General features: G+C 36.8%; 1 protein-coding gene across 1 annotated transcript in view; it reads right to left on the bottom strand.

Annotated features, from left to right (window-relative positions):
• The window catches only part of ASXL3 (additional sex combs like transcriptional regulator 3), a 105946-nt gene extending 87982 nt beyond the window's left edge, over positions 1 to 17964 (bottom strand). Inside the window, exon 1 of the mRNA XM_010574367.1 lies at positions 17909 to 17964. Within this exon, the coding sequence (XP_010572669.1) occupies positions 17909 to 17964 (56 nt within the window). The remainder of the gene's footprint in view (positions 1 to 17908) is intronic.
• Between the last annotated feature and the right edge of the window lie 3604 nt (positions 17965 to 21568).

Genomic DNA, 21568 nt, shown 5'->3' with positions numbered 1-21568 from the left:
CACCATGCAAGCCCCCCCCCCCCCCCCCCCCCCCCCATTCTTCCACTCAAGCCTAATGTCATGTCCCTGCTCTCTCACATGATTTCAGTATGGTTTTCCAGTCGTTGCCATTAAGACCAATTGCAACTCAATTTATAAAATTAGAATAGGTGCTTACGTACAGACATGTCCTTCCACCTTCCCCTAGTAATGAAAAGAAAATACAAGAGGCAAAACACATGCTGTTAAGACCTATTAGAATTAAATTTTAAAAGGTAAACATATTTCAGAGAAAAGGCTTAAATTGTGGCAATATTTAACCATTTAAAGGAAATAATCAACAAGTATTGCTGAGCAAAGTTCACTAACTACTGTAGAGTTTAAAACTGTTTATATTTTGTGAGAATTATGGATTTATTTTTTCACTTCAGAAATCTTTAAATCTTGAATATGTTACTCAATGTTGAGCTACCACACTGTCGTGTAATATGAGATTACTTTATTAAATAATATTTCTCCCTGATAGAAAGGACAGCATTAAAGCAAATTGCTATGCTGAACTTAAAAGTGATTTATTTTTCTTTCTTTACTCTCACTAGCAAAAATCTTAGTAAGTTTGAGTTATCCTAATTAAATTGTTTTATTAACTTTGCCCATTCTTAAAAATTGACACATGTCAACATACTGGCCTGCCTGAGTTTGCTATGTTGAGCCATTTCAGCCACACCATCCATCTGCCTAAGTAATCCATTTTCCAAATCAGTAAGAAAGTTTTTAATGCAATCAATTTTCCAAATCAGTAGGAAAGTTTTTAATTATTAAAATTTCTATGGAATTTTTTACCTGGAAAGAACGTATCTATTCATTGAATGGCAATGCTGAAACCACTAAAGCCGAGTTATTTTAATATAAGGATTTTACAGTTTTTACTTGATGGAAAGTAATTTCCAGGGTCTCGGTTACCACATGCCAGTACCACACACAAGTTCTTCCTGGCAGTTAAATTTTTAACTTTGCTGCTAACAGCATTCAGTTACAGATTCCTTAACCACAGTGGACTTGCTTGGACTTGTTTCCTTTTTATTCTTTCTTTTCTCTCATTTTCCTTTCTGTCTCCTTTTCTTCTTTTATTTCCTCTCTCTTTCTTTTCCTTTTTTTCTCTTCTCTCTTTTCTTCTTCTCCTTTTCTTTTTTCTCTCCTTTTTGGTCTCCTGCCTTTCATTTCTCTTTCTTTTTCTTTCCCCCTTTACTCTCTTCTTTATCTTCTCTCCTTCCCTTTGTTCTCCTCTCCCTTCTCTCATGTTCTCTCTTTTCTTTCCTTTCTGCTTTTTTCTGTTACTTTTCATGGTCTTCTCTCTTTTCTTTCCCTATATTTATTTTGTCTCTTCTTTCCTCTCTTCTTTCTTTCCTCTTCTCTCTTTCCCTTTTTTGTTTTTTCTCCCTTTTTTCTCTTCTTTTTTCTCTCTTCTTTTCCACTCTCCTTCTCTCTTTTCTTCTCCTTTTCTTCTCTTTCCCTTCTCTCTTTTTTTTCTTCTCTGTTCTCTTTTCTTTATCTTACCTTTTTTCTTCCTCTCTCTCTTTCTCTCCCTTGCTTTCTCTTTCTTTCCTCTTGTGGTAGCCTAGCATTGGCCAGCAGCCAAATGCCCACCCAGCCACTTAATCCCCCTCCTCAACAGGACACAGGGAAAAAAAGGGATGAAAAAGCTCGTAGACTGAGATAAAGACAAGAGGCAAAACAGACTCAACTTGAGGAAAATTAATTTATTGCAAATTAAAATAGATTTGGGTAGAGAGAAACAAAGACAAAAAAATTAAACCAACAGCTCCCTGATTCCAGACTCAACTTTCCTCCTTCACTCCCGATTCCTCTACCTCCCCCTCACTGAGCAGTGCTGAAGGATGTGGAGGTTACAATCAGTCCACAAAAACTCCTCTGTGCTGCTGCTTCCTACTCACACTTTTTGTCTGCTCCACTGCGGGCTCTCCATGGGCTGCAGTTCCTGCCAGGAGCCTGCTCCAGCCTGGGCTCTCCGTGGGCAACAGCTCCTTCAGGAATTATCCAAATGTTCCAGCGTGGAGTCCGCCACAGGCTGTAGAGTGGGTATCTGCTCCAGCGTGGTCCTCCACGGGCTGCAGGGGAATCTCTGCTCCTGGGCCTGGAGCACCTCCTCCCCCTCCTTCTTCACTGACCGTGGTGTTCACACTACTGTTTCACGCTCTTTTTTTTACCCTCCCCTTCTGCCTGAGTGCTGGTTTTGCCCTTTCTTAAATATTTTACCAGAGAGGCTCCACCATCTTGGCTGCTGGGCTCAGCAGTGCCCTGTGGTGGGTCCGCTGGAGCCGGCTGGAATCGGCCACATCTGGCCTCTCCTCACAGAGGCCGCCCAGCAGCCCCCACTGTCAGCACCTTGTCATGTATACCTCTTCTTTTTTTCCTCTCTTTTCCTTTTCTTTCTCTCTTTTCCTTTTCCTTCTCTCATTTCTTCTCTTCTTTCATTTCTCTTTCCTCTATCCTTTCTAGTTCTCCATCTTCTCTCCCTGTCTCTTCTTCTCTCTTCTCCCTTTTGCATTCTCTTTCTGGCTCTCCCCACATTCTCTTCTCTTTCTTGGCCTCACCTCTCTCTCCATCCTATAATATCCTATTCTGATAAAAGAATCATACTTCTTTTAAAACAGAAGTATAAAATAATAGTAAACCTTTTTGTGAAACAAGAACAACTGAAATCACTACATTTCATTTTATTTTTGTTAATTTCTATTCAAAACAAAGGAAGTGTACCATATCTTACTCCTTCTCACTCACAAAAATTCGGGAAAATCTCCACAGCTTTTTTTCTTTATTTCTTCTCCCCAGTTTTCAATTAGGGCATGACTTCTCACTGAAAGAATTTGGAATTTTGAAACTAAATGTCAAATTCTGGGATAATTATGCAAAGTGTCATGTTTCTTTTTAGCATCCAAAACGTTGTATCCAACCCAAAAAGAGAAAAAGGAAGTTAGAACATATGAGAATGACCTATTTCTACATCTTCAGTTCACACTCAATCAATAAAAAAAACCCCAAACCCCACAAAAATTTCTTAAATCTATTGTATCATGTGAAAGAATGAATGAATGAATGAATGAAAAGAAACATTCCTTCCCTTACAAAAGATTTTTCTCAATATTCTTGTATTTAAAGACTAATTTACTCAACCACCAATACCGGCAGAAAAATCAAACTGATATAAAGAATAAGGAAGCTGAGAGTAATCACAAATAAATAAAGATTAGATCCAAAAGCAATTACTTTTTTCTAGTAATATTTATTCCTACAAAAATACTTCTGCAAGCAAGAGGATACTTTCACACTTTACATCAAAATAAATGTAACTACTACAACTTTGTTGACTAATAAGTGTCAATTATGTCCTTAAAATGTTTTTGTTAAGAGCTCTAACCTGTAAGGAAAGCCTGAAAATAAATACAGAACAGGCAATTGGAGTATATCCTGTACCTTTAAAAATGTAGCAACATATGATTTATTGTATTGGGTCAAATTAAAACATTTGGGTGGATGTGAAATGTTTAAATTATACTTGTTGTACATAAGAGAGTTTAACTTGGCAAAACAGCATAGCAAAAGGTTCTTTCCTTCTCTCAAAGGACTGAGCAGATACTTTTATTTTTGTGTTTTAACTTAATCCAGCTGTTGCAATTCATACTATTAGTAGATCTCCTTATTATTTTTTGACTTACAACAGCTCATTAAGTCTGGAACAGAGAGACTTAAGTTTCTATTTAACTTATAACTAAAAGTCAATCTAATTTCAAAATGTCACAGGCAATGTTTTAAAATTATAACAATAGTAGCCATCAAGTAATTTGTAAAAACAAAGCATTGATAATTAAAATAAAAGTTTAAGACTAGCCATTCTTGATAGGCACATCATTCCATCTGAAAGGAAGCTTGATTCTGCTGAAGTCATTAATAAAGTCCCTTTGAATGTAGAGGCTGAGACACACATACATACAAAGAGCGAGCCAAAGAAACATAACTTAATGTGGTATCACAAACAAAATCCAGTCTTAACCAGAAATTGTTTTCTGTTAGTCATCCCGATCACTGTGTCTAAATATTTTTAATAAAGAATTAAATGGTAAGTATAATATTAAATCAATTGACGGTACCAATCAGGTAATGAATTCCTGGATTGTAAACCTGGGCACAAATAATCTTGTATCACTACTACTTCAGTTTATACAGTTCAGTACATCTTCTGACTGAATGGTATTTTGATGCAATTGTTTACATTAATATCCTTAAACTACTACTAGAAACAGAGAAAGGTTAACGGTTGGATTGGGATTAGTGGTGTTAGTTTTGGATGAAGGGGACAGACAGTTAAGAGTACACATACAGTTTGAAACTGCCTAATTTTCACTGACCTAGAAAAGATTCCCTGACTGAAAGCAAGCAGTCTTTAAAAAAAAAAAAACAGAACAAAACAACAACTTCCTGCCTGTCATATATTCTTAAAGATTTCTTCTCAAAAAGTTCCTCGCTGTCCTTTACAGGTCATAGTTTTTTTCCTTTGTGATGAGTGTAGGGAACACATGTTATTTTTGACACAATGATTCCATATTTGATAACGGCTACCTCAAGTATTTAACAGCCTATAAAACAAAAACTCAAGGTGTATTGGTAACATAAGAAAAAGAAAGGAAGCAATAACAAGTAATGAGGGCCATTTGCAAGAGAAAATAATAATTGTCTAGATCCTGCACTTGTTTTATTTTATTTGTAAATGAAATATGAAAGCATGCAAGTGAAGCTCTTTTAGGAAAAAAGGTACAGAATGGTGTATCTTGATAGATTCCTGATAGCAGATAAACATATCTTAAGCAAGCTTATTGAAACATATAAAAGATACAGCAGTAGCTATGGATGCTATAAGATGGTAAATAGGGTGACTCAGCTATTTTTGCTTGTTTTTTCTTTAGTAAGTACTACCTTCCAGTGGTAGAGCTACTAGATCCCATTTTCCTTTTTTCATATTACAAATAAAATGAAAACAAAAAGAAATGGGGGGGGGGTGAGGGAGGGTCAATTTGTCCTCTCAGCTATTGAGGGCAAACAGCAAAACAGTTCTTAGGAATCTTTTGAGCTCTTTCCCATAGTCTTTGCTATTGGAATAACTGAGCAAAGGATGTATTTGAGTATAATTTTGTGATATACAATTTTATATGCATGTAAGTGCATGTGTATGTGTAGAAAGGTGAATTTGTGTCTGTAGGTGTATTTACACACTCAAGCACATAAATACAGTTTTGTAAATACAATATTTAAGTTCTTTTATTTATACTTTAACTTGATAGATATGTTTTGGTTCTCAGTTCTCTGTTGATACTGTAAATTTTTGCCAGCCACACAATTACTGGTTCTAGCACACAGCTATCATAAAACAGCCTCACTGACAAATGCAGAGTTTATTGGGATTACAAGCAGAAGATGGGAGCTTTCTATACCACTGAAAGAAAAGCAGATCTTGCCTAAAACATATTTTTCCTTCACATGATAGTACATAAGCAAGCAAAAGATGTTTAGGCACTTTTTAAACTCTGTTTTGAAATTAAGAACATGCACATAATTTAATTTCACAGTAATTAAGATGACTACCTATGAGACTCAAAGTAAATAAAATGGAATTGCTATCAGCTAGGCTTAGATAGAAAAGAAATTCATGTATGTAACAAATTTTCTCAACAGTTACACCTGATCTTTTTCATAGTACTTGGATAGTGAAATTCTGAGGCTTTTTTTGGTCTTGATTCTATAAAAACATGTTTCAGAATTTTAAATTAAATATGCCAGTGCATGACTATAAGAGAACTAGTAAATTTTTCAGCTCATGCAATACGGGGGGGGGGCAGGGGAGGGAGGAACGACGAAAAAAGAATTATTTCTGTATTTTTTCCCCTTCAGTTAAGAAATGGTTTAATTAAAGGCAGACTGAAGCACATACCCATATCTTTATAGAAACATAAAGACATCCACAGAAAACTGTTCCAGAAAATAAATTATTACTAGAAAATGATGCTTTCATAGAAAGCCTGACAATGTTTTCTTCTTTCACATTCAAATAAAACACATTTAATTCAATCTGCCAGAAATGGCTATGCTTCTGCTCTGTGAAAAAATATGCTAATGATGAAAATAAGGACTTGACAATTTACTGAATACTAAGCGGAAAATCTGTAATGAATTGCCTGTGTTGTAGTGTTCAGTTTAGGCTCTTTCCTCCCCCCTCCCCCCCAGTTTCTATGGAATGCTAGAAATAGCATAAAAAAAAGATTATACCATTTTGCAGGATGTTGTGCATGTCCCTTAAGACAGAGTGCTTAGAAATAAAGACAAAAGTCAGCTGTGGGATAAGTGAAATTCAAAGCAGTAACAAATAATAGGTTTAAATACTAATTTTGCAATGCAAAAGAAATACAGAGAACAAAACAGAAACGCCAAAAAAACCCTAACCCCAACAAATAAATCTCAATCAGCAACTAGCAAGTTGAAATGTAGAATAATTCATTTTACACCTGCAAGAAAAAGCAGCTTCTTGGGTTACTGGGATGTTGCAACAAAAGCTCATAAATCCATTAAACCAGGCATGTCTTCAGGTTCCCAGCAGACTTCAATTTTCACTGCAGGTTTTAAGTCTTCAACAGATAGATTAAACACTCTTCCTAAGAATATTTTACCAAAGTGTTCATTCAAAAGGTGACTCCTTCTAGCTAAAGTCTCCATATCATTCTGTGTTTAAAAGTTTGATATATATGGCTGCTCCTGACAGGCTTATGTGTTGAATCACAGTTGCCCAAATACTTCCTAAAGGAAATACAGTAGATTATTCTTCCCTTTTCTAAACACAAGAGAGCTGAACAAGGTTGCTGGCTACTCAGCAACAGTTCTTGCGTTTCGCCCCTAACTAGCATATATTGATATTAAGCTCTCTTGCAGGTCTTGTTTCTGACTTTTATTTTAAAATACTAGTTTATTACCTATGTACTTTAATGTTAATATGTGACAGATCTTCATTTCAGAACAATGTTGGAAACAGAACACATTCTGTCAAATCTCAGTTTCCCAAAGATATTTTTGAAAGTTTTGGCTCTGGACAACAACAGACACTATTATTGGAAAGCTCTTCGATGTCCTTGCTCCTCTTACAAAGATGCTGGCAAAGCAGGCTGATAAAGGCAGTAAAATCAAAGAACATATATATCTACTTACCTTCCACATAGTCATGATATAGTTTATAGAACTGCAGGCCAATTTTGGATAAAAGAACAGAAAAACACTCTGTAGACAGTGGAAGGTCTCTCTCTTCACTCATTTAAAAAAAGAAATCAGGCTTAAAGCACCACACTGTGGGAAACACACTATACACACACAGAAAAAAAGAAACCCAACCAACCGCCAAAACAAACAAAAAACCCACCCCAAACAAACAAACCAAAAAACTTGCACTGCTGAGAGAATGGATTAAGGATCTGGTGAAACCTTCCTAACGTAACTTCTGTAAGTATCGTATTGTTTTGAATGTGTTTAGATCTCTTGGATATCCTTATTTAATTTCTCTTTCTGAAAGACAGACACAAACTTTAATGCAGAATTACTCTTTGAAATACAGAAACATTAAAAAAAAAAAAAAGATCCATAGCATACTTACTTAAATATTGCTAAAAGAGGAGTTACACTTTGTAGGAGAAATGTGGGAAGACAGTTATCACACCATATAAACTTTAGGATAATGCTATGCTTATGGTGCAATGCAGGATGTTTTTCTTTTCATCAGCCTGAACTACATTACTGCTTTTCAGTCTCTTTCAATAGTAGTCCATGCTAAGAGACACAACATATGAAAAAGAAAACACAACTTAAATTCTTACATTAAACATCAAAAGATATTGATGAAGGAATTATTACACTATGCAAAAAAAGCCAACACTGAATTTGTTGACAAATTTACACTATTTAGTCATAGCTGATGTCCATCTACTTCAAAATAAAATGTCCTTTAATAGGAAGTGTTGTCATTACTGCACAAAATAACTATTAAATCTTACAAGATCATCAGCATCTGCACTGCTATCCATTATTTGTTATATTTAAGTTTTTGGATTTCTTCTTGTATTAAAAAAGGAATATCTTTAATGTGGCATTAACATATTATGGGGGTCTTAATTTCAGCAAATTAGGCTGTGATAAAGAGGACATGGGCATGCATTCAAAGATAAAATATTTTTGCAATATAGACCTTTAGAAGTTGAAACATGCTTATCACATCACAAAATTTAACAACCGTAATTCTTCCTATTACAGCTAAATAAATTAACTGCTAAAATTTTCACATTTCCACTGAATTACTATAACTTGAATATCTAATGATCATACGGGTCATTCTCCCTTACCAGTAAAGCATCAAACAAATAAAAAAGCTTTATACACTGCACTAGCATAACGTTCTTTGAGAAAATACAGATTAGGCTTGGGTGGGAGGAGCAGAAATCTAAGTAACTGCACAAGTAAAATAAAAATATTTTAATAGTAGTGAGGAAGCAAGTGCGTCACACAGACTAGATTCCTGTTTTCCCAATCCTTGCAGACGCATTTTGCAGAGCTGCTAATAGATTTAAAGAAAACAACTTTATGGCAGATCTTTTAAAACAATTAAAAAAAAAATCAAGCAACTATTTCCTATCACTTCTATGAAAAGTGAAAAGGCACCTTAGCACCCAGACACAGAGAACTATTGTACCAAATGGAAAACTGAAGTACTGAACACTATATGAGAAAAAAATGTGTATGGAAAAGTAACAGTAACACAATAATCTTTAAAAAAAGAGAATCAACTGGTTTGAAATCTCAGTTTACCTGAGAATACAGGAACAGACTTCAACATGATGACAAATCAGGCACAAAGTACAAAAGGGGAAGCCATATGAACTTTTCTAAACTGTCCCAAATCATCTATTGAAGGTCCCAGACATGATAAAATGACGGAATTGTGTTTTTATTTCTTCATAATTGGTCCTGGAACCAAGCTAAAGAAGAAAGCTTGGTTGGTCCTAAGCCAGAATGGAAAATAAATATTGAAATCTGGGATGTCCACATTGTATTAAGAAAAGTTCAGGCACATAGAGCAGTCAAATTAATGGAGTTTGAGTCCTCATATACGGGAAGGAAAAAAGGGTGACAGCAGATTGGGGTAACGGCAGACCATGGGATTGGTGACCCAGTTTGAGAAAGAGGGAGGATTCATGTAGCAGAAACTCTTGGGACAAGGGACTGCATGTAGTTAGTTGGGAGCAAGTAGAGATACTGCACCAGCAACACCAATTTAATGGACAGGATATTGGGAGTGGAAGAGCAGAAGACCAGGCTATATTCTTAGCTCTGTATTTACCCTTGAAAAGTATTACCCTGCTTCTGTTTCCACTCTTTTTTCACATATGCTCAATTAATATTCTTAACAGTAAGAACAGTGTCCTCCAAAGTATTCTGTGTAATACTCAAAAGATTCTTACTATTTACACTGTGTCATTTGTCATCTGAAATATTTCCAAAATTAAATCCACACCTTAATAAAACTAACAAAGGAATTTGCATCTGTGACACAAGCATGATTTTTAGGTTACCTGTTAACAGCTGGGGCACCTCTTACTACATGCATCATAAAAAAAAAACCAAACAACCAAACAAAAAAACCCCAAACAAACCCAAAACCGCCAAACCAAAGAGGTAATTTTATAAAAAAAGCTGACATGCAGACTGATTTTACTGGACTGTTTACTGAAGTCCCTAGACAGAGAATCCATTGTCCTGTGAAAGGAAGAGGAGCAGCATTAAAACAAACAAACAAAAAAATACCCTGGATAATTTCTAAAAACTGAAATATGGAGGAAAAATTAAGATAATGGTGGCTCAGACAAAAAAGAAAAAAACATTCAAGGTTAGTTGTTAGTTAAGTTCTTATATAGAAATATATCTTTTATAGGTACCCATAATGGAAGAAGAACCACCACTAATAAATAAAAAGTCCTGTTGTCTTTGCAGTTAGCTGAGGGAAAACATTTGAGGTTTTGTTATTTTTACATCTGTTTCATTAGCACCCAAAACCAGTTTTCCAAATCAATACAAAGACAGGATTACCGTCATACAGATGTAAGCAAGCTAGCTTTAAACTAACAGTGGGGTAATCACAATGCAGCAACATGGAATCAAGAATTAACAACGCTGCCCTTAGGCTTAAGTTAAAACCATAGTTGTTTTAGGGCTACAGCACTATCAAAAACAAATAATTCTCACAGAGGTGACAGGGTTGTGATTATACAAGTTACAGTTGTGATGTTGGAATGCAGTAATGTAGGAAACCCATCAGTTTTTACCAGGTTAGACTGCACTGTGGCATAACAATGCCGGGAATGCCTAGGCAAGAAGGAACAAGCCTGAGATTTCAGCTGGTGAATTGCTGCTATCACAACTGCCTACCAAATTGGGCGGTTTGTTGCTACACTGGGAAGAACAGTGTTTCAAAGAGGTGTCTGAAGTAAATTTATGCAGAAAGGCAGGTTGTACTGTAAGTTTGTTTCTTTCACTGCTCTACAGCCAAAAGGCACATCTGTAGAGGCATAAAAATCAACCTAATAATGCCAGGCAACAGAACGTGAATAGCTTTCTCTCTCTCTTCCCATCAAGGCTTCCTTTCAGTCCATTGCAGGGAATAACTACCTTCAAGATAAAGCAATGCACTCCTTTAGCTGAAGAGGCTCCCAAATAAATTCTATCAATCAGACATATGCAACCACAGAAGCCTCTTAACTGTCTGTGCTCTTCCGTTAACAATCAGAGCCTTAAGACAAAAACTGTGGTTCTTTCAGTGAAATTTTTAAGAGCTTTTGGTTATTGGAGGGCATTTGCATTTTTTTATTTTTTTTAATGTGGAAGATAAAAACTATGACTTAATAATTATGAATCACAATGACATCTTGGAATTACTTTACAGAGAAAGGAAGTAAAAATTTCTCTGTCTACATGCATACACAATAAAACAAGGAACATGAAAATGATAAACAACAGAAGACAGTTGCCAGCTCAATTAGCCTATTTACAGAAACAGGAGCATTTAAAATGGGTCTTATTTTTAAGTCAATAGCTCTAAGGATGAAGTATGCAAAGGCTTAAAGAGATACTGTCAAAAAGATCAAAGGATTCGGAAGTGACAGTAATATTTTCAGGAGTACCATCTCACTTCAGAGAAAAAGACAGACCCTGCACAGATCGTGTGTTTTATTCTATTGATGACTCCACTCAGCAGTTCAAAGTGGGTTTAATTCTAGCTAACCCACTATTAATATTTCTGCACAAAGAGTGTAAATCTAGTAAGAGTGTCTTGAGATTTATTAGGGTCATACTTTGCTGCTTTCCTAGGCTCAGAAGACTTAATATGTTATGATATCATTCATGACAGATATTATCAACACTGTAGAGTGCAGAAGAAACAGCACTATTGCCAGTGCCAGTGGCAAGTGTCTCTTCTTAGTCTTCTGAAAGACTACTGTCACAACAATAAATCAATAGATAGCTTAATCTTGCATAGCAAAAGACAAAACATGCAGAGGAAAATAGGAGGAGAAGTTAGGACTGATGCTGTGATTCTCATAATTGAAATGAAGATCAACAAAGAAACATCAGGAGAAAGAAGTTTAAGATTCCTACTGGAAAATGAAAACCAAAATGAGATGAAGGGATTTTTTTTTTTAACCTCTTCTGTGAATTACCTGAAAAGAATAATCAAAGTTACTTGACAATACAGAGGTCAGTTACTCTAGCTGTACAGCAAAAATACTGTGAAATTATCTCATTCCAGGGTTCACAGTCCTGAGTCGAACAGAGGAGGAAATTAAATAGCTAGCATAGCTGTGGGCTAAAGTTGCACTCCAAAAAATTAAACATTGCTTGTCCCATTTTGAAAGTTTATTGGCTATTAACTTCTACTGAGAATCTTTGGCTTTAATCTTATTCAGACAAGTAAATTTCTCAGCCTCACCAAGCAAAGGAGAAAGGGAACTACAGAAAGCAAGACATAATCTAGGGTTATTAGCATCAAACATTTATCAGAATTTGGCTGGATATTCTCCCCTAGGACTCAAGCAATATGTATGGCCCAAGAACTTCAAACTGATCTAAGAAAATTCATAGAAAAATATGGATCAAGGGATATGCTAGTTCGTTCCCCTAGTTCAAGGCAGGATCAACCAAATCTACATAATTCCTGACAGACACATATCTAAATTGGTTTTAGAAAGTTCTAGAGATCTGTCACAGCTCCCCCACAGCTCAAGACAGGAATTAATTATACCTGTTAGAAAAAAAAGTCATCTTACTATCTAATGGGAATCTTTTACTGCTAAAATTTAAAGGCCTTATTTCTTCTCCTGTCCATATCAGACATGCAGGGTAACTTATTCCTTTACTTTTTTCCTATCTTTTATGTATTGGAAGACTTACTATGTCTAAACTCCACCTTCTCTTCCTTAATCCAAACACCTAATTCATACCAACTTCTGCCTTATTTTTATGTCCCTGATAATTTTAAGCAGTATTCAATTGGTCCTATTCTTCATGAAGGTGCAGTGCCCCAAACAGAAGGGAATAAATAGGTTAACCTGGTGGTCCTACAGGCAATTTCCTATTAATGACAAAAGAGGGCAAAACCAAGGATGGTACTAGGGTTAGAGTTTAATATAGCAAGAAACCAGGAGAATTAGAGAAGTTTTTTTCTGTGAGAATCAGCAAAAAATTTTAAAACACATGACCTATTTAAATATCCCCATTATGACCATACAGGCATCTCTTGGGAAAAGAAAGACACAGGGACAGAGAAGCATCTGGCAAGTTCCTGGGACTGTGTTAGGAACAAAAATCCTTGAACGGAAGATGTAAAAAGCAGTTAGGAAGGAAGGCAGTACTAGCTTTGACTTGAACCAGTGGGGAAGAAGCACCTGAAAACATTGAGCATTCATGAAGGGTTGATTCTTCATTTTTAGGAAAATAAGGGAGAACACAAAAAGAAGAAAATGGGCTTCGGGAAATTAAACTTCAGCAAACTCACACACCCACCATGCACAAAGACATATCTGTAAGCACACCAACAGATAGGAAACTGGCTTGCTCTTCCATGAAGGGGTGGCACTGAGCCCTTACACCAAAAACACAGGAGTGCTAGTGCTTTTTCTTTGTTGACACCTAATTAGAAAGGTGTCTGTGATTAAACAGCTACTAAAACCAACACCAGGAACAAACATGGAAAAAATTGATTAGATGATAATTAAATAAATTAGATGCTCTCAAATCAGTTAAAGCTGTTGAAATTCACCATAAGGTATTTAGGGCTAACTCGACCAGTCTCAGAATTATCAATTGTAATTTTTGAGAATTTGTAGAGGATAGAAGTGATTCCAAAAGATTGGAAAACATCTCATGACTAACTTTTAAAAAATGAAAAAAAGGCAGGGCCAAGGAAGTAGCAGCAACTGAATTTCAATTCCTTCAAAATATGGAATAAAAATTATTTGGAAGTATTTAGCAGATAAGTTGAGTTGAGTAATACATAGACCTGTCAAGAAAAAGTTACTTCAAATCTATCAAAATATTCTTTATGACATAGTAGCAGACCCTGTAGTTAGAGAAACAGCAGTAAGCGTATCATGTAGCCTGACTTAATGAGTCTTTGGACATTGTTTCTCATGGGACTTTCATAAGTGAAGAAGAGAAATAAAATGCTGCCAAAGGAAAAAAAGTTCTAATAAGCAGATGACACTAAACTTGGAAGGGCTGCACGCATGCTGAAAGACAAGACTACATGTTAAAGCAATCTTAATAAATTTGAGAAATGGTCTGCAGAAGACCTGAATACAATTCAGTAAGGAGAATTCTAGACCTTAACAGGAATAAGTAACAGCAGAAATACAAGATGGAGAACAACTAGCAAGGCAGCAGCACAGTGGAAAAGGAGCACTGAGGCTAGAGTGGATCATACTCTGACTGGTAGTCTATGTCACACTAGCAAAATCTCATGCTAGGATGCATAACCAGCAAGTTGCAAGTCTAGAAATTTACAGTGGGGCAGGGAATTGTTTTCAAAACAACAGGACAGTGGATGCTAGGAAGGAAAATCCAGAGCATTGTGCACTGGAGCGAGCTGCTGTCTATCTTTTTTATAAAGAGATTTCAGTGTGCAGGACTGTTGGTTTGACACTGTTCACTATCAGCACAGGCATGAATGTAAAATAAATACTTCTCTCTCCTCCCCCCCCCGAAGAAAACCGTATATTTTCTACATCCCAAAAAGGTTTGCCTTAAAAGTTTTTACTCCTTCTAGGTAGCAGAAGCACTGCCTGCCTGCTGACTGTTTTACAACCAACCATGGTAACAGGAAAGATTTTTAAAAAACAAAATTGAACTCTACAACCCCCAAGATATATAGGAAACTGGGTAGGTGTATAACCTCTCACAGGACATGTCAGTAAGTTTTTATTTTAATTTCTAACATATATCTGCTTTGTAACTTTGGAATTTTCCTCCTACTGTATTTAATTATTTGAGTAATAAAAAAATAAATGTGCAACGATGTCTTTATTGCAAACAAAGAAAAGAAGAGGCTGAATAGTCTGCCAGTATCTTTTTAAAGATTACCCATAATGACAATGAGATTGCTGAAAATCATGTTATTCATTCAGATTTACTACCCCAGCAAAAAGCTTTAGATTAATTAATGCTGCAATATATTTGAAAAATGACTAAGCCAATTAATCTCGTTCATCTATAAATGGAGCAGTAGAGAGAAGAACTTTTGAAGAACTTAATTTAGGATTGCCAAGGTTCTACCGACAACTGATTATCAGTATAAAGGAATAAGTAAAGTATATTAAAGTAGTAACATATAGCTGGTAGAAGTTCAGACTTGAAGAATACACAAATCAATACAGAATAAAATATGCTAGCAACATTCTACTGCTTATGACCAGGTGACTGCACATCATAAATTTACATCCCTTGCTCATCTTAGCTGGCTGCAGCACAGAATCCAGGAAAGGTCATCTTTAGTAAAGGCAAAGGTACCATACTGGTGGAAAGGTACTGAAAGAAATTGAAGAGCTGGATGAAGTAAGTGGGAGACTCTGAATTCAAGAACTGTGAAAACAAAACATTACTGAGGCCCAATCAACAAATATGAAGTCAGATAACTTTGCAGGTTTGTGCCTAATCAATATTAAAATGCAGCAGAAACACAACTTCTACATGAAATCAGAAGTTAAATGAGAATCCAAATACTTTAAAAAAAAATCAATACAAAATCAATATTTTTTGTTTTTACAATTGCAGAATTTAGAATTTTTAGGCTAATCAGTTTAGGATGACCTAGCCTATAACATAGTACAATGTTTCAAGTAAGGAGTAAAGAACATTGAATTTTATCCTTCTCAGTTACCTAGATACTCGTGACCACATATGGCATCCTGCAATCTACTACACATTCACACATACCTGCACAAACCATACCATGAATAAGAATCAGAAAGAATCTGAAATCCTTTTCTACTTCCCTGCAATTCTTAGTTTCTCAGTAACTGAAGAAATGAAAGAAGATCTAGCTTTGAACTTCTTTAAAGGAATCTTTCTCTTATTATTCATTCTGCAGCAATTAAAAAGGGCTTCCACATTTTCCATATTTAAATCATAAAAACACTGCCTTCACTCCCTCCCATTGGTTTTGCACACAAAATTTTATTCATGCACTGTTCACGGAAACAAGAATTTTTAAAATTACAAAGAAATGCTATTATCATATTATCAGGCATGCGAGCCTCTCCCATGCAGTTGTCTCATACCACAAGATGTAAGAAGAAGAAAGCAATCTATTCACTGCTGTGAGAAACAGTATCTTAATAAAAACAGATTTTTCAAAGTTGGGTTTTCTTGCTTTTTTGTTGTTGTTGTTGTATGCAAATCCATGCAGCTTAACACACATTTGGACATTCATTTTCAAAAGTTTTCATCCCCTTGTTTCCTTGGCATCACTGTGTCATAACCCCAGCCAGCAACTAAGCACCACACAGCTGCTCGCTCACTTCCCCCCCACCCAGTGGGATGGGGGAAAGAATCAGGAGGAAAAAGGTAAAACTCGTGGGTTGAGATAAGAACAGTTGAATAGGACAGAAAGGAAGAAAATAGTAATGATAACAATAAAATGACAATAATAATAATAAAAGGATTGGAATATACAAAACAAGTGATGCACAATGCAATTGCTCACCACTTGCCAACCGAAGCCCAATTAGTTCCCAAGCAGCAAGCCCTCCCAGGCCAACTCCCTGCAGTTTATATACTGGGCATGACATCACATAGTATAGAATACCCCGTTGGCCAGTTTGGGTCAGCTGTCCTGGCTGTGTCCCCTCCCAACTTCTTGTGCCCCTCCAGCCTTCTTGCTGGCTGGGCATGAGAAGCTGAAAAATCCTTGACTTAGTCTAAACACTACTTAGCCACAACTGAAAGCATCAGTGTGTTATCAACATTGTTCTCATACTGAAACCAAGACATAACACTATAACAGCTACTAGAAAGAAAATTAATTCTATCCCAGCTGAAACCAGGACAATTGCCAAATTTCTTGAAGCAATTTCTTAACAGGAACTAAAGCATTTCCTATCTGTAAAAGGTGGCAAATTCAACTTTGTCTTGCGTACCATCTCTTTTGCAATTTTGCCAAAATACAGCTATTATAAGCATGTTATGTGGCTACCAACAAAGCAGTGCATGGTTATGCAGTGCAATGATCACACAGAGTGTTCTGTTTCTTAGGAACAACAGTGAATTCAGTAAAAATATGTCCCATGGTTACTGCTGGTTCACCGGAGTAAACTTAGAAGTAACTGACATAATGAGTTACTACTGTTTTAGGTTCCACACTAAAAGAATATAATTAAAATAATAGTGGATGTCTCCCTTTGCTTTGAGACAGCAACAAGTATTATAACAATTTATTAGAATAGAAAATGTTTACTATAACATTTGGAGAAGAGGAAACTGCATCTTGTAGGAGATCCCCACCAACCAACCAGTTTTTCCTTAACTTATTTTATTTCCTGCCCAAGTTTCCATCTGCAGGTCACTAGAAGACCTACCAAGTAGTTACTCACCTTTGAGGAATAAGAAGCTGCATGCCCATTTGAACCAAGCGTCAATGGAAGACAACTGTTGACTTCCATAGGCTCTGGATAACTCACCTATACCCGAACAGCTTAATTATTATAGTTGAAATCTACATCCAAAGTATGCTGTTATTAAGCAGTATCCAGCCTCTGCAGCCACACAGACTAGTTCCAAGTGTTCAAATACCCCTCTCCTTCCATTCCCAATTCTTTATTGGCACAAACCCTGTTACCACAAGCAACACCAGCATGTTATAACACTGATTTAAGTGCCAAACCACAAACTCAAGTGAGAGGAGTGCGTCTAGCTCCATCTCACACTTTCTCCATGCATATGGCGGCAGGGGCAACTGAGTTGCCAAGCTTTGGTCCTTGAGCAACAATGAGATGTAGCACTGGGCTGTCTAAGCAGATCACACTGTTTTTCTAAAGAAAGGCCATTGGACTGGAGCTAGCCCACAGGCTCCTTTTGGAAGGTACAAAGTTAAGCCAGTCGCTAACATTTTAAAAGCCTTGAACTAACAAACAAACAAAACCCATCATCTGTATTTCCCACTTTGGTACTGGAAATCTATTCAGCCATTAATCAGCACTTCATGTTTTGTAAAGGTTATATACCATTCCTAGGTGATTTTCAGAGAGATAACAAAAATACAGAACATATAAACACTGACCTTGTTTCTTTTAACCCTTCTTTCTGAATGACTTCCAGTATTTGTTTTGCAGTCATTGGTGAGTTGGGGTACTTTTCCAATGCCTGAAAAGAAATAATAAATATGTAAGTGACAAGACACAACTGTCCTGTGAATCTGAAAGGTTATGCAATCATGCAGTTTTTATGTAGTCATTTGTGAAAGGCAGGGAACAGTAGTGTTGAGACTGGAGTCCTCTGTCTGTTGGAAGGCCAGATACAATCCAGGAAACTGCAGCAAGAATAAGATTTACTTGCTGCTTTTGTGCATCATCTGCTACATCTGCCTGGGAAAAAAATCTTAGCAGGTGCCAAATAAAAGAGTTGAAATATGCAACTAATTTTATGACACAACAACAGAGTTCCTTTCAGGCAGGAGGGAAAAAACAAAACAAAACAAAACAAAAAGAAAGAGACAGCTAGTCTTGGTTTTTTGGGTTTTATTACTTTAGAACTATTTGAGGTCATTTGAATATTCTACACTTAGGTTTTGTCATGACCTCAGGAACAAAATTGGCTAAAACCTTCTGTTTGTAGAGCAGGAGCTACTGTGAGAATTAACACAGATAGGTTTCAATTTTAAAATGCTTTTTGTTTCTATAAACAATGAAAAATGAAGTAGTCAGAACAGTCACAACACACAAGATGCTACATGACAGAGTGCAGTATATTTTTCCAGTTCAGCTCAGTTTTCCACTCCTTTGCCTTTTCCAATTGAGCCCAAAGTAACCCACTCCTCTTTCCAGATACAACCATCTTGTACATATTTTTCTGGTTTTCCACTTCCTTTTTGTCCCCATCAGTTTTAAGCTGTTAAACAAACAGCCACTCTTTTGCTCATGTAAAGTGCCAGACTGACAGCCCTGGAAAATGAAACCTTTCAATCAGCAGTAAAAGGTGCAGCACAGGCCATGGCAATCAAGTTTCCCAGAGCATCTTGCCAACGTACCTCAAGTAGAACTTGCATTTCTACCCTGAGTAAATAAGAAATCAGTTTGGTCTCCAAATTCATCCGATCCTGAGCTTCTCTCTAGTAGTTACCAAATGATGGCAATTGTGAAAGTAGCTACTACTACGTGGATACCTGCCCACTAGGAACTAGAGACACCACCACATCGTATCATGCAAGTCATCAAAGTGTGAAGGGTGCTAGTCAGGGCTGTAATCCAAGCAGCTCACCTCAAGCCAAAACCTTCCTACTCACTACAACTTGATCAGCTCAGCTCTCTCCTGCCATTTTACAGTTCTGATTTACTGCCTGTTCTCCCCTTTTGCAGCCAAAACACAGTTTACCAAATCCGTCGGTTCTTTGTTACAGATGAGCTTTGTATCCTTTATCTTTCAGTTCCACAAAGGAAAATGCAGAAGTGAGGGCTGCACTAGAAAGGTCTGGGAGCTAAACTGAGCTTATCTCCTGTACATCAATAGGCAAGATTCAAAAGGGACCCATCAGGAAAGGAAAACCGAAAGGTGATTTGAAAGGAGAAAGAAGAGTGGGTAGGAAAGAGTACGGCAATAAGCAAGAACGGAAGGAACTGCACAGGGCTGGGAAAAGGGCCATTGCACAGCAAGGGAAGAGAAATGATACGATGTATTAGTGACAGAACCACAATGACACATTGGAAAAATGACAATGCATATAAAGATTAAGACTAGGATGAGAAAAGATTAATGGTGTGAAGAGACAAAAATGGAAACTTTAACCTTTGGAAAGAAGACAAAGAAAAAGGACAAGGTAAAATGAGAATACACCAAAATAAAGGGAAAAGAAGAGAACTGAACTGGGAACATTCCAGAGGGCAAACTGGAAAGGACAGAAGAGGAAACTACACTGTACTGGACACGGCTATGAAGGAAACTGTGTGCACTTGAAAGTGGGGTTACTCACTGTGGAGGAATCCCTGTTTCTCTTCCTGAGTACAGGCCCCTCAGCACACCTGGGCAGCTCCTCCCTGCAATTGAGAAAATTTGGGTAGCCCTGTCCCCTTCTCTACGACATCACATCCTACTCTATAAAGTCAGTAAAAGTGCCAAGTATTACCACGTGAGTTTGACAATAATGGGAAGGAAACAATAAAGCTACGCAAACATCAGAAGTTGCCCTGTTCTGGACAATGGGAGAAGGGAGAGCAGTTTGTGCTGAGGAAGCTGCACTGAACTGGTTGTGGAAACAATGGCCAGACATACAGATGATCATCTTCACCAAACAACAATGAAACCAACAAGCAGGATGCATAACACCACTACAGAAAGTTTAATCAAACCCACAAGGCAGATTTCAAATACCACAGTATGAAGTGAACACATTCAGGGTATAATGACAAACTGAAATGCAGAGTATGTTAGACAGGCTGAAAGTGCTGGAGCAAACAATCGCCCATTGTGTGGACTTGTTTTATGCCGGACATGTAGCGTGGGCTGCAGTTCATATACCCCATGAATTTAATTCTGTTCGTCTAACCCTTTAAACCCTTTAAAGCCTGTTATTCAAAGAACTGTTCATACCCTAACTGAAAAGCATTAATTCTCCAATTCAAACACTGCTTAAAGTTGAAAATCCTGTTATTGAGTACCTGATTAAGTTTTCTTTATCAGAGTGATTAATTTAGCAGAGAACCTTAGTAAGGTTGGTTTTTTCTGCCCTTCCCACAGTGTTGTCATCGTGTCCCCCCTCCCCAGTTTTAACCTAACCATTTATCACAGAAGAAAATAATTACTTGTAAAAACATTTTAATGATAATCTCATTTTCTTCCCCCAGTTATGGAAAACAGCATCAGAGTATTATTTAAGTCTGCGAGCTAATGAAGACACTGAATTGACAATTGCACTACTCTCTCTTGCCTCTGTATCTCACCATTAACACCACTAAAAGCCCGCAATCCCTTTTGCATTTCTAAGACTTTTAAAAATAACATTAGAAATTCAAATTGAATTACTAACTGTGCCTTAAGGCAAATAAAATACTAAAATGCAGTAGCATAGTTAAGTCATAGACTTCTTGGTCAGAAAAAGTAACGCACATCAGGGGAGGAAGCCTTTATCTGTTTTAAATATCTTTCTCCTTCTTCCCACTCCATCCACCAACACTCCTATCATACATGGGCAGTGACTAATAATGCTGAAATTAAAACATGTTCTGAAGAGTATTATTGTTTCAACGTATTTTGTCAAGAAGGACAATGGCAGAAGAATAGTTTGCACTGACTGCAACCCCTATCACAAAGGATCAAATATGCTGTATTTATTCCTGCCATTCAACCACTGCCTTAAAAAGCAACAGCCACTAAATAACTGGGACAAATAATTTGATACCCATCAGGACAATCTGGAAGGGAACAGTAGTCATTGCACTGAACACATTCTTGGTGTTCATTCAAACCCTGGTTAATGGCTCAAAAAGAAGTCAACACAGATCCTACCAAGCACAGTGGAAATCAAGCCTCCCAGCAAAGGGTAGAAGCCTGACAAATTGTTATGTTTGTGTCATCTACGGGTATCAACCCACAACTTCAGAGATATTAATTACATGGATGCCAAACACATACATTCCCAGTTTCATTGGAAAAGTCATGTCAGTTATATGGGACAAGAAGAAATCCAAATTCCTTTTCTCACCATGGCATCTATCATATTCTGTGCATC

The sequence above is a fragment of the Haliaeetus leucocephalus genome, unplaced genomic scaffold, assembly GCF_000737465.1.
Source record: "Haliaeetus leucocephalus isolate CR32 unplaced genomic scaffold, Haliaeetus_leucocephalus-4.0 Scaffold428, whole genome shotgun sequence".
NCBI classification, from domain to species: Eukaryota; Metazoa; Chordata; class Aves; order Accipitriformes; family Accipitridae; genus Haliaeetus; species Haliaeetus leucocephalus.
The sequence above is the reverse complement of the archived record's forward strand: the minus strand, read 5'-3'. Positions and strand labels throughout refer to the sequence as shown.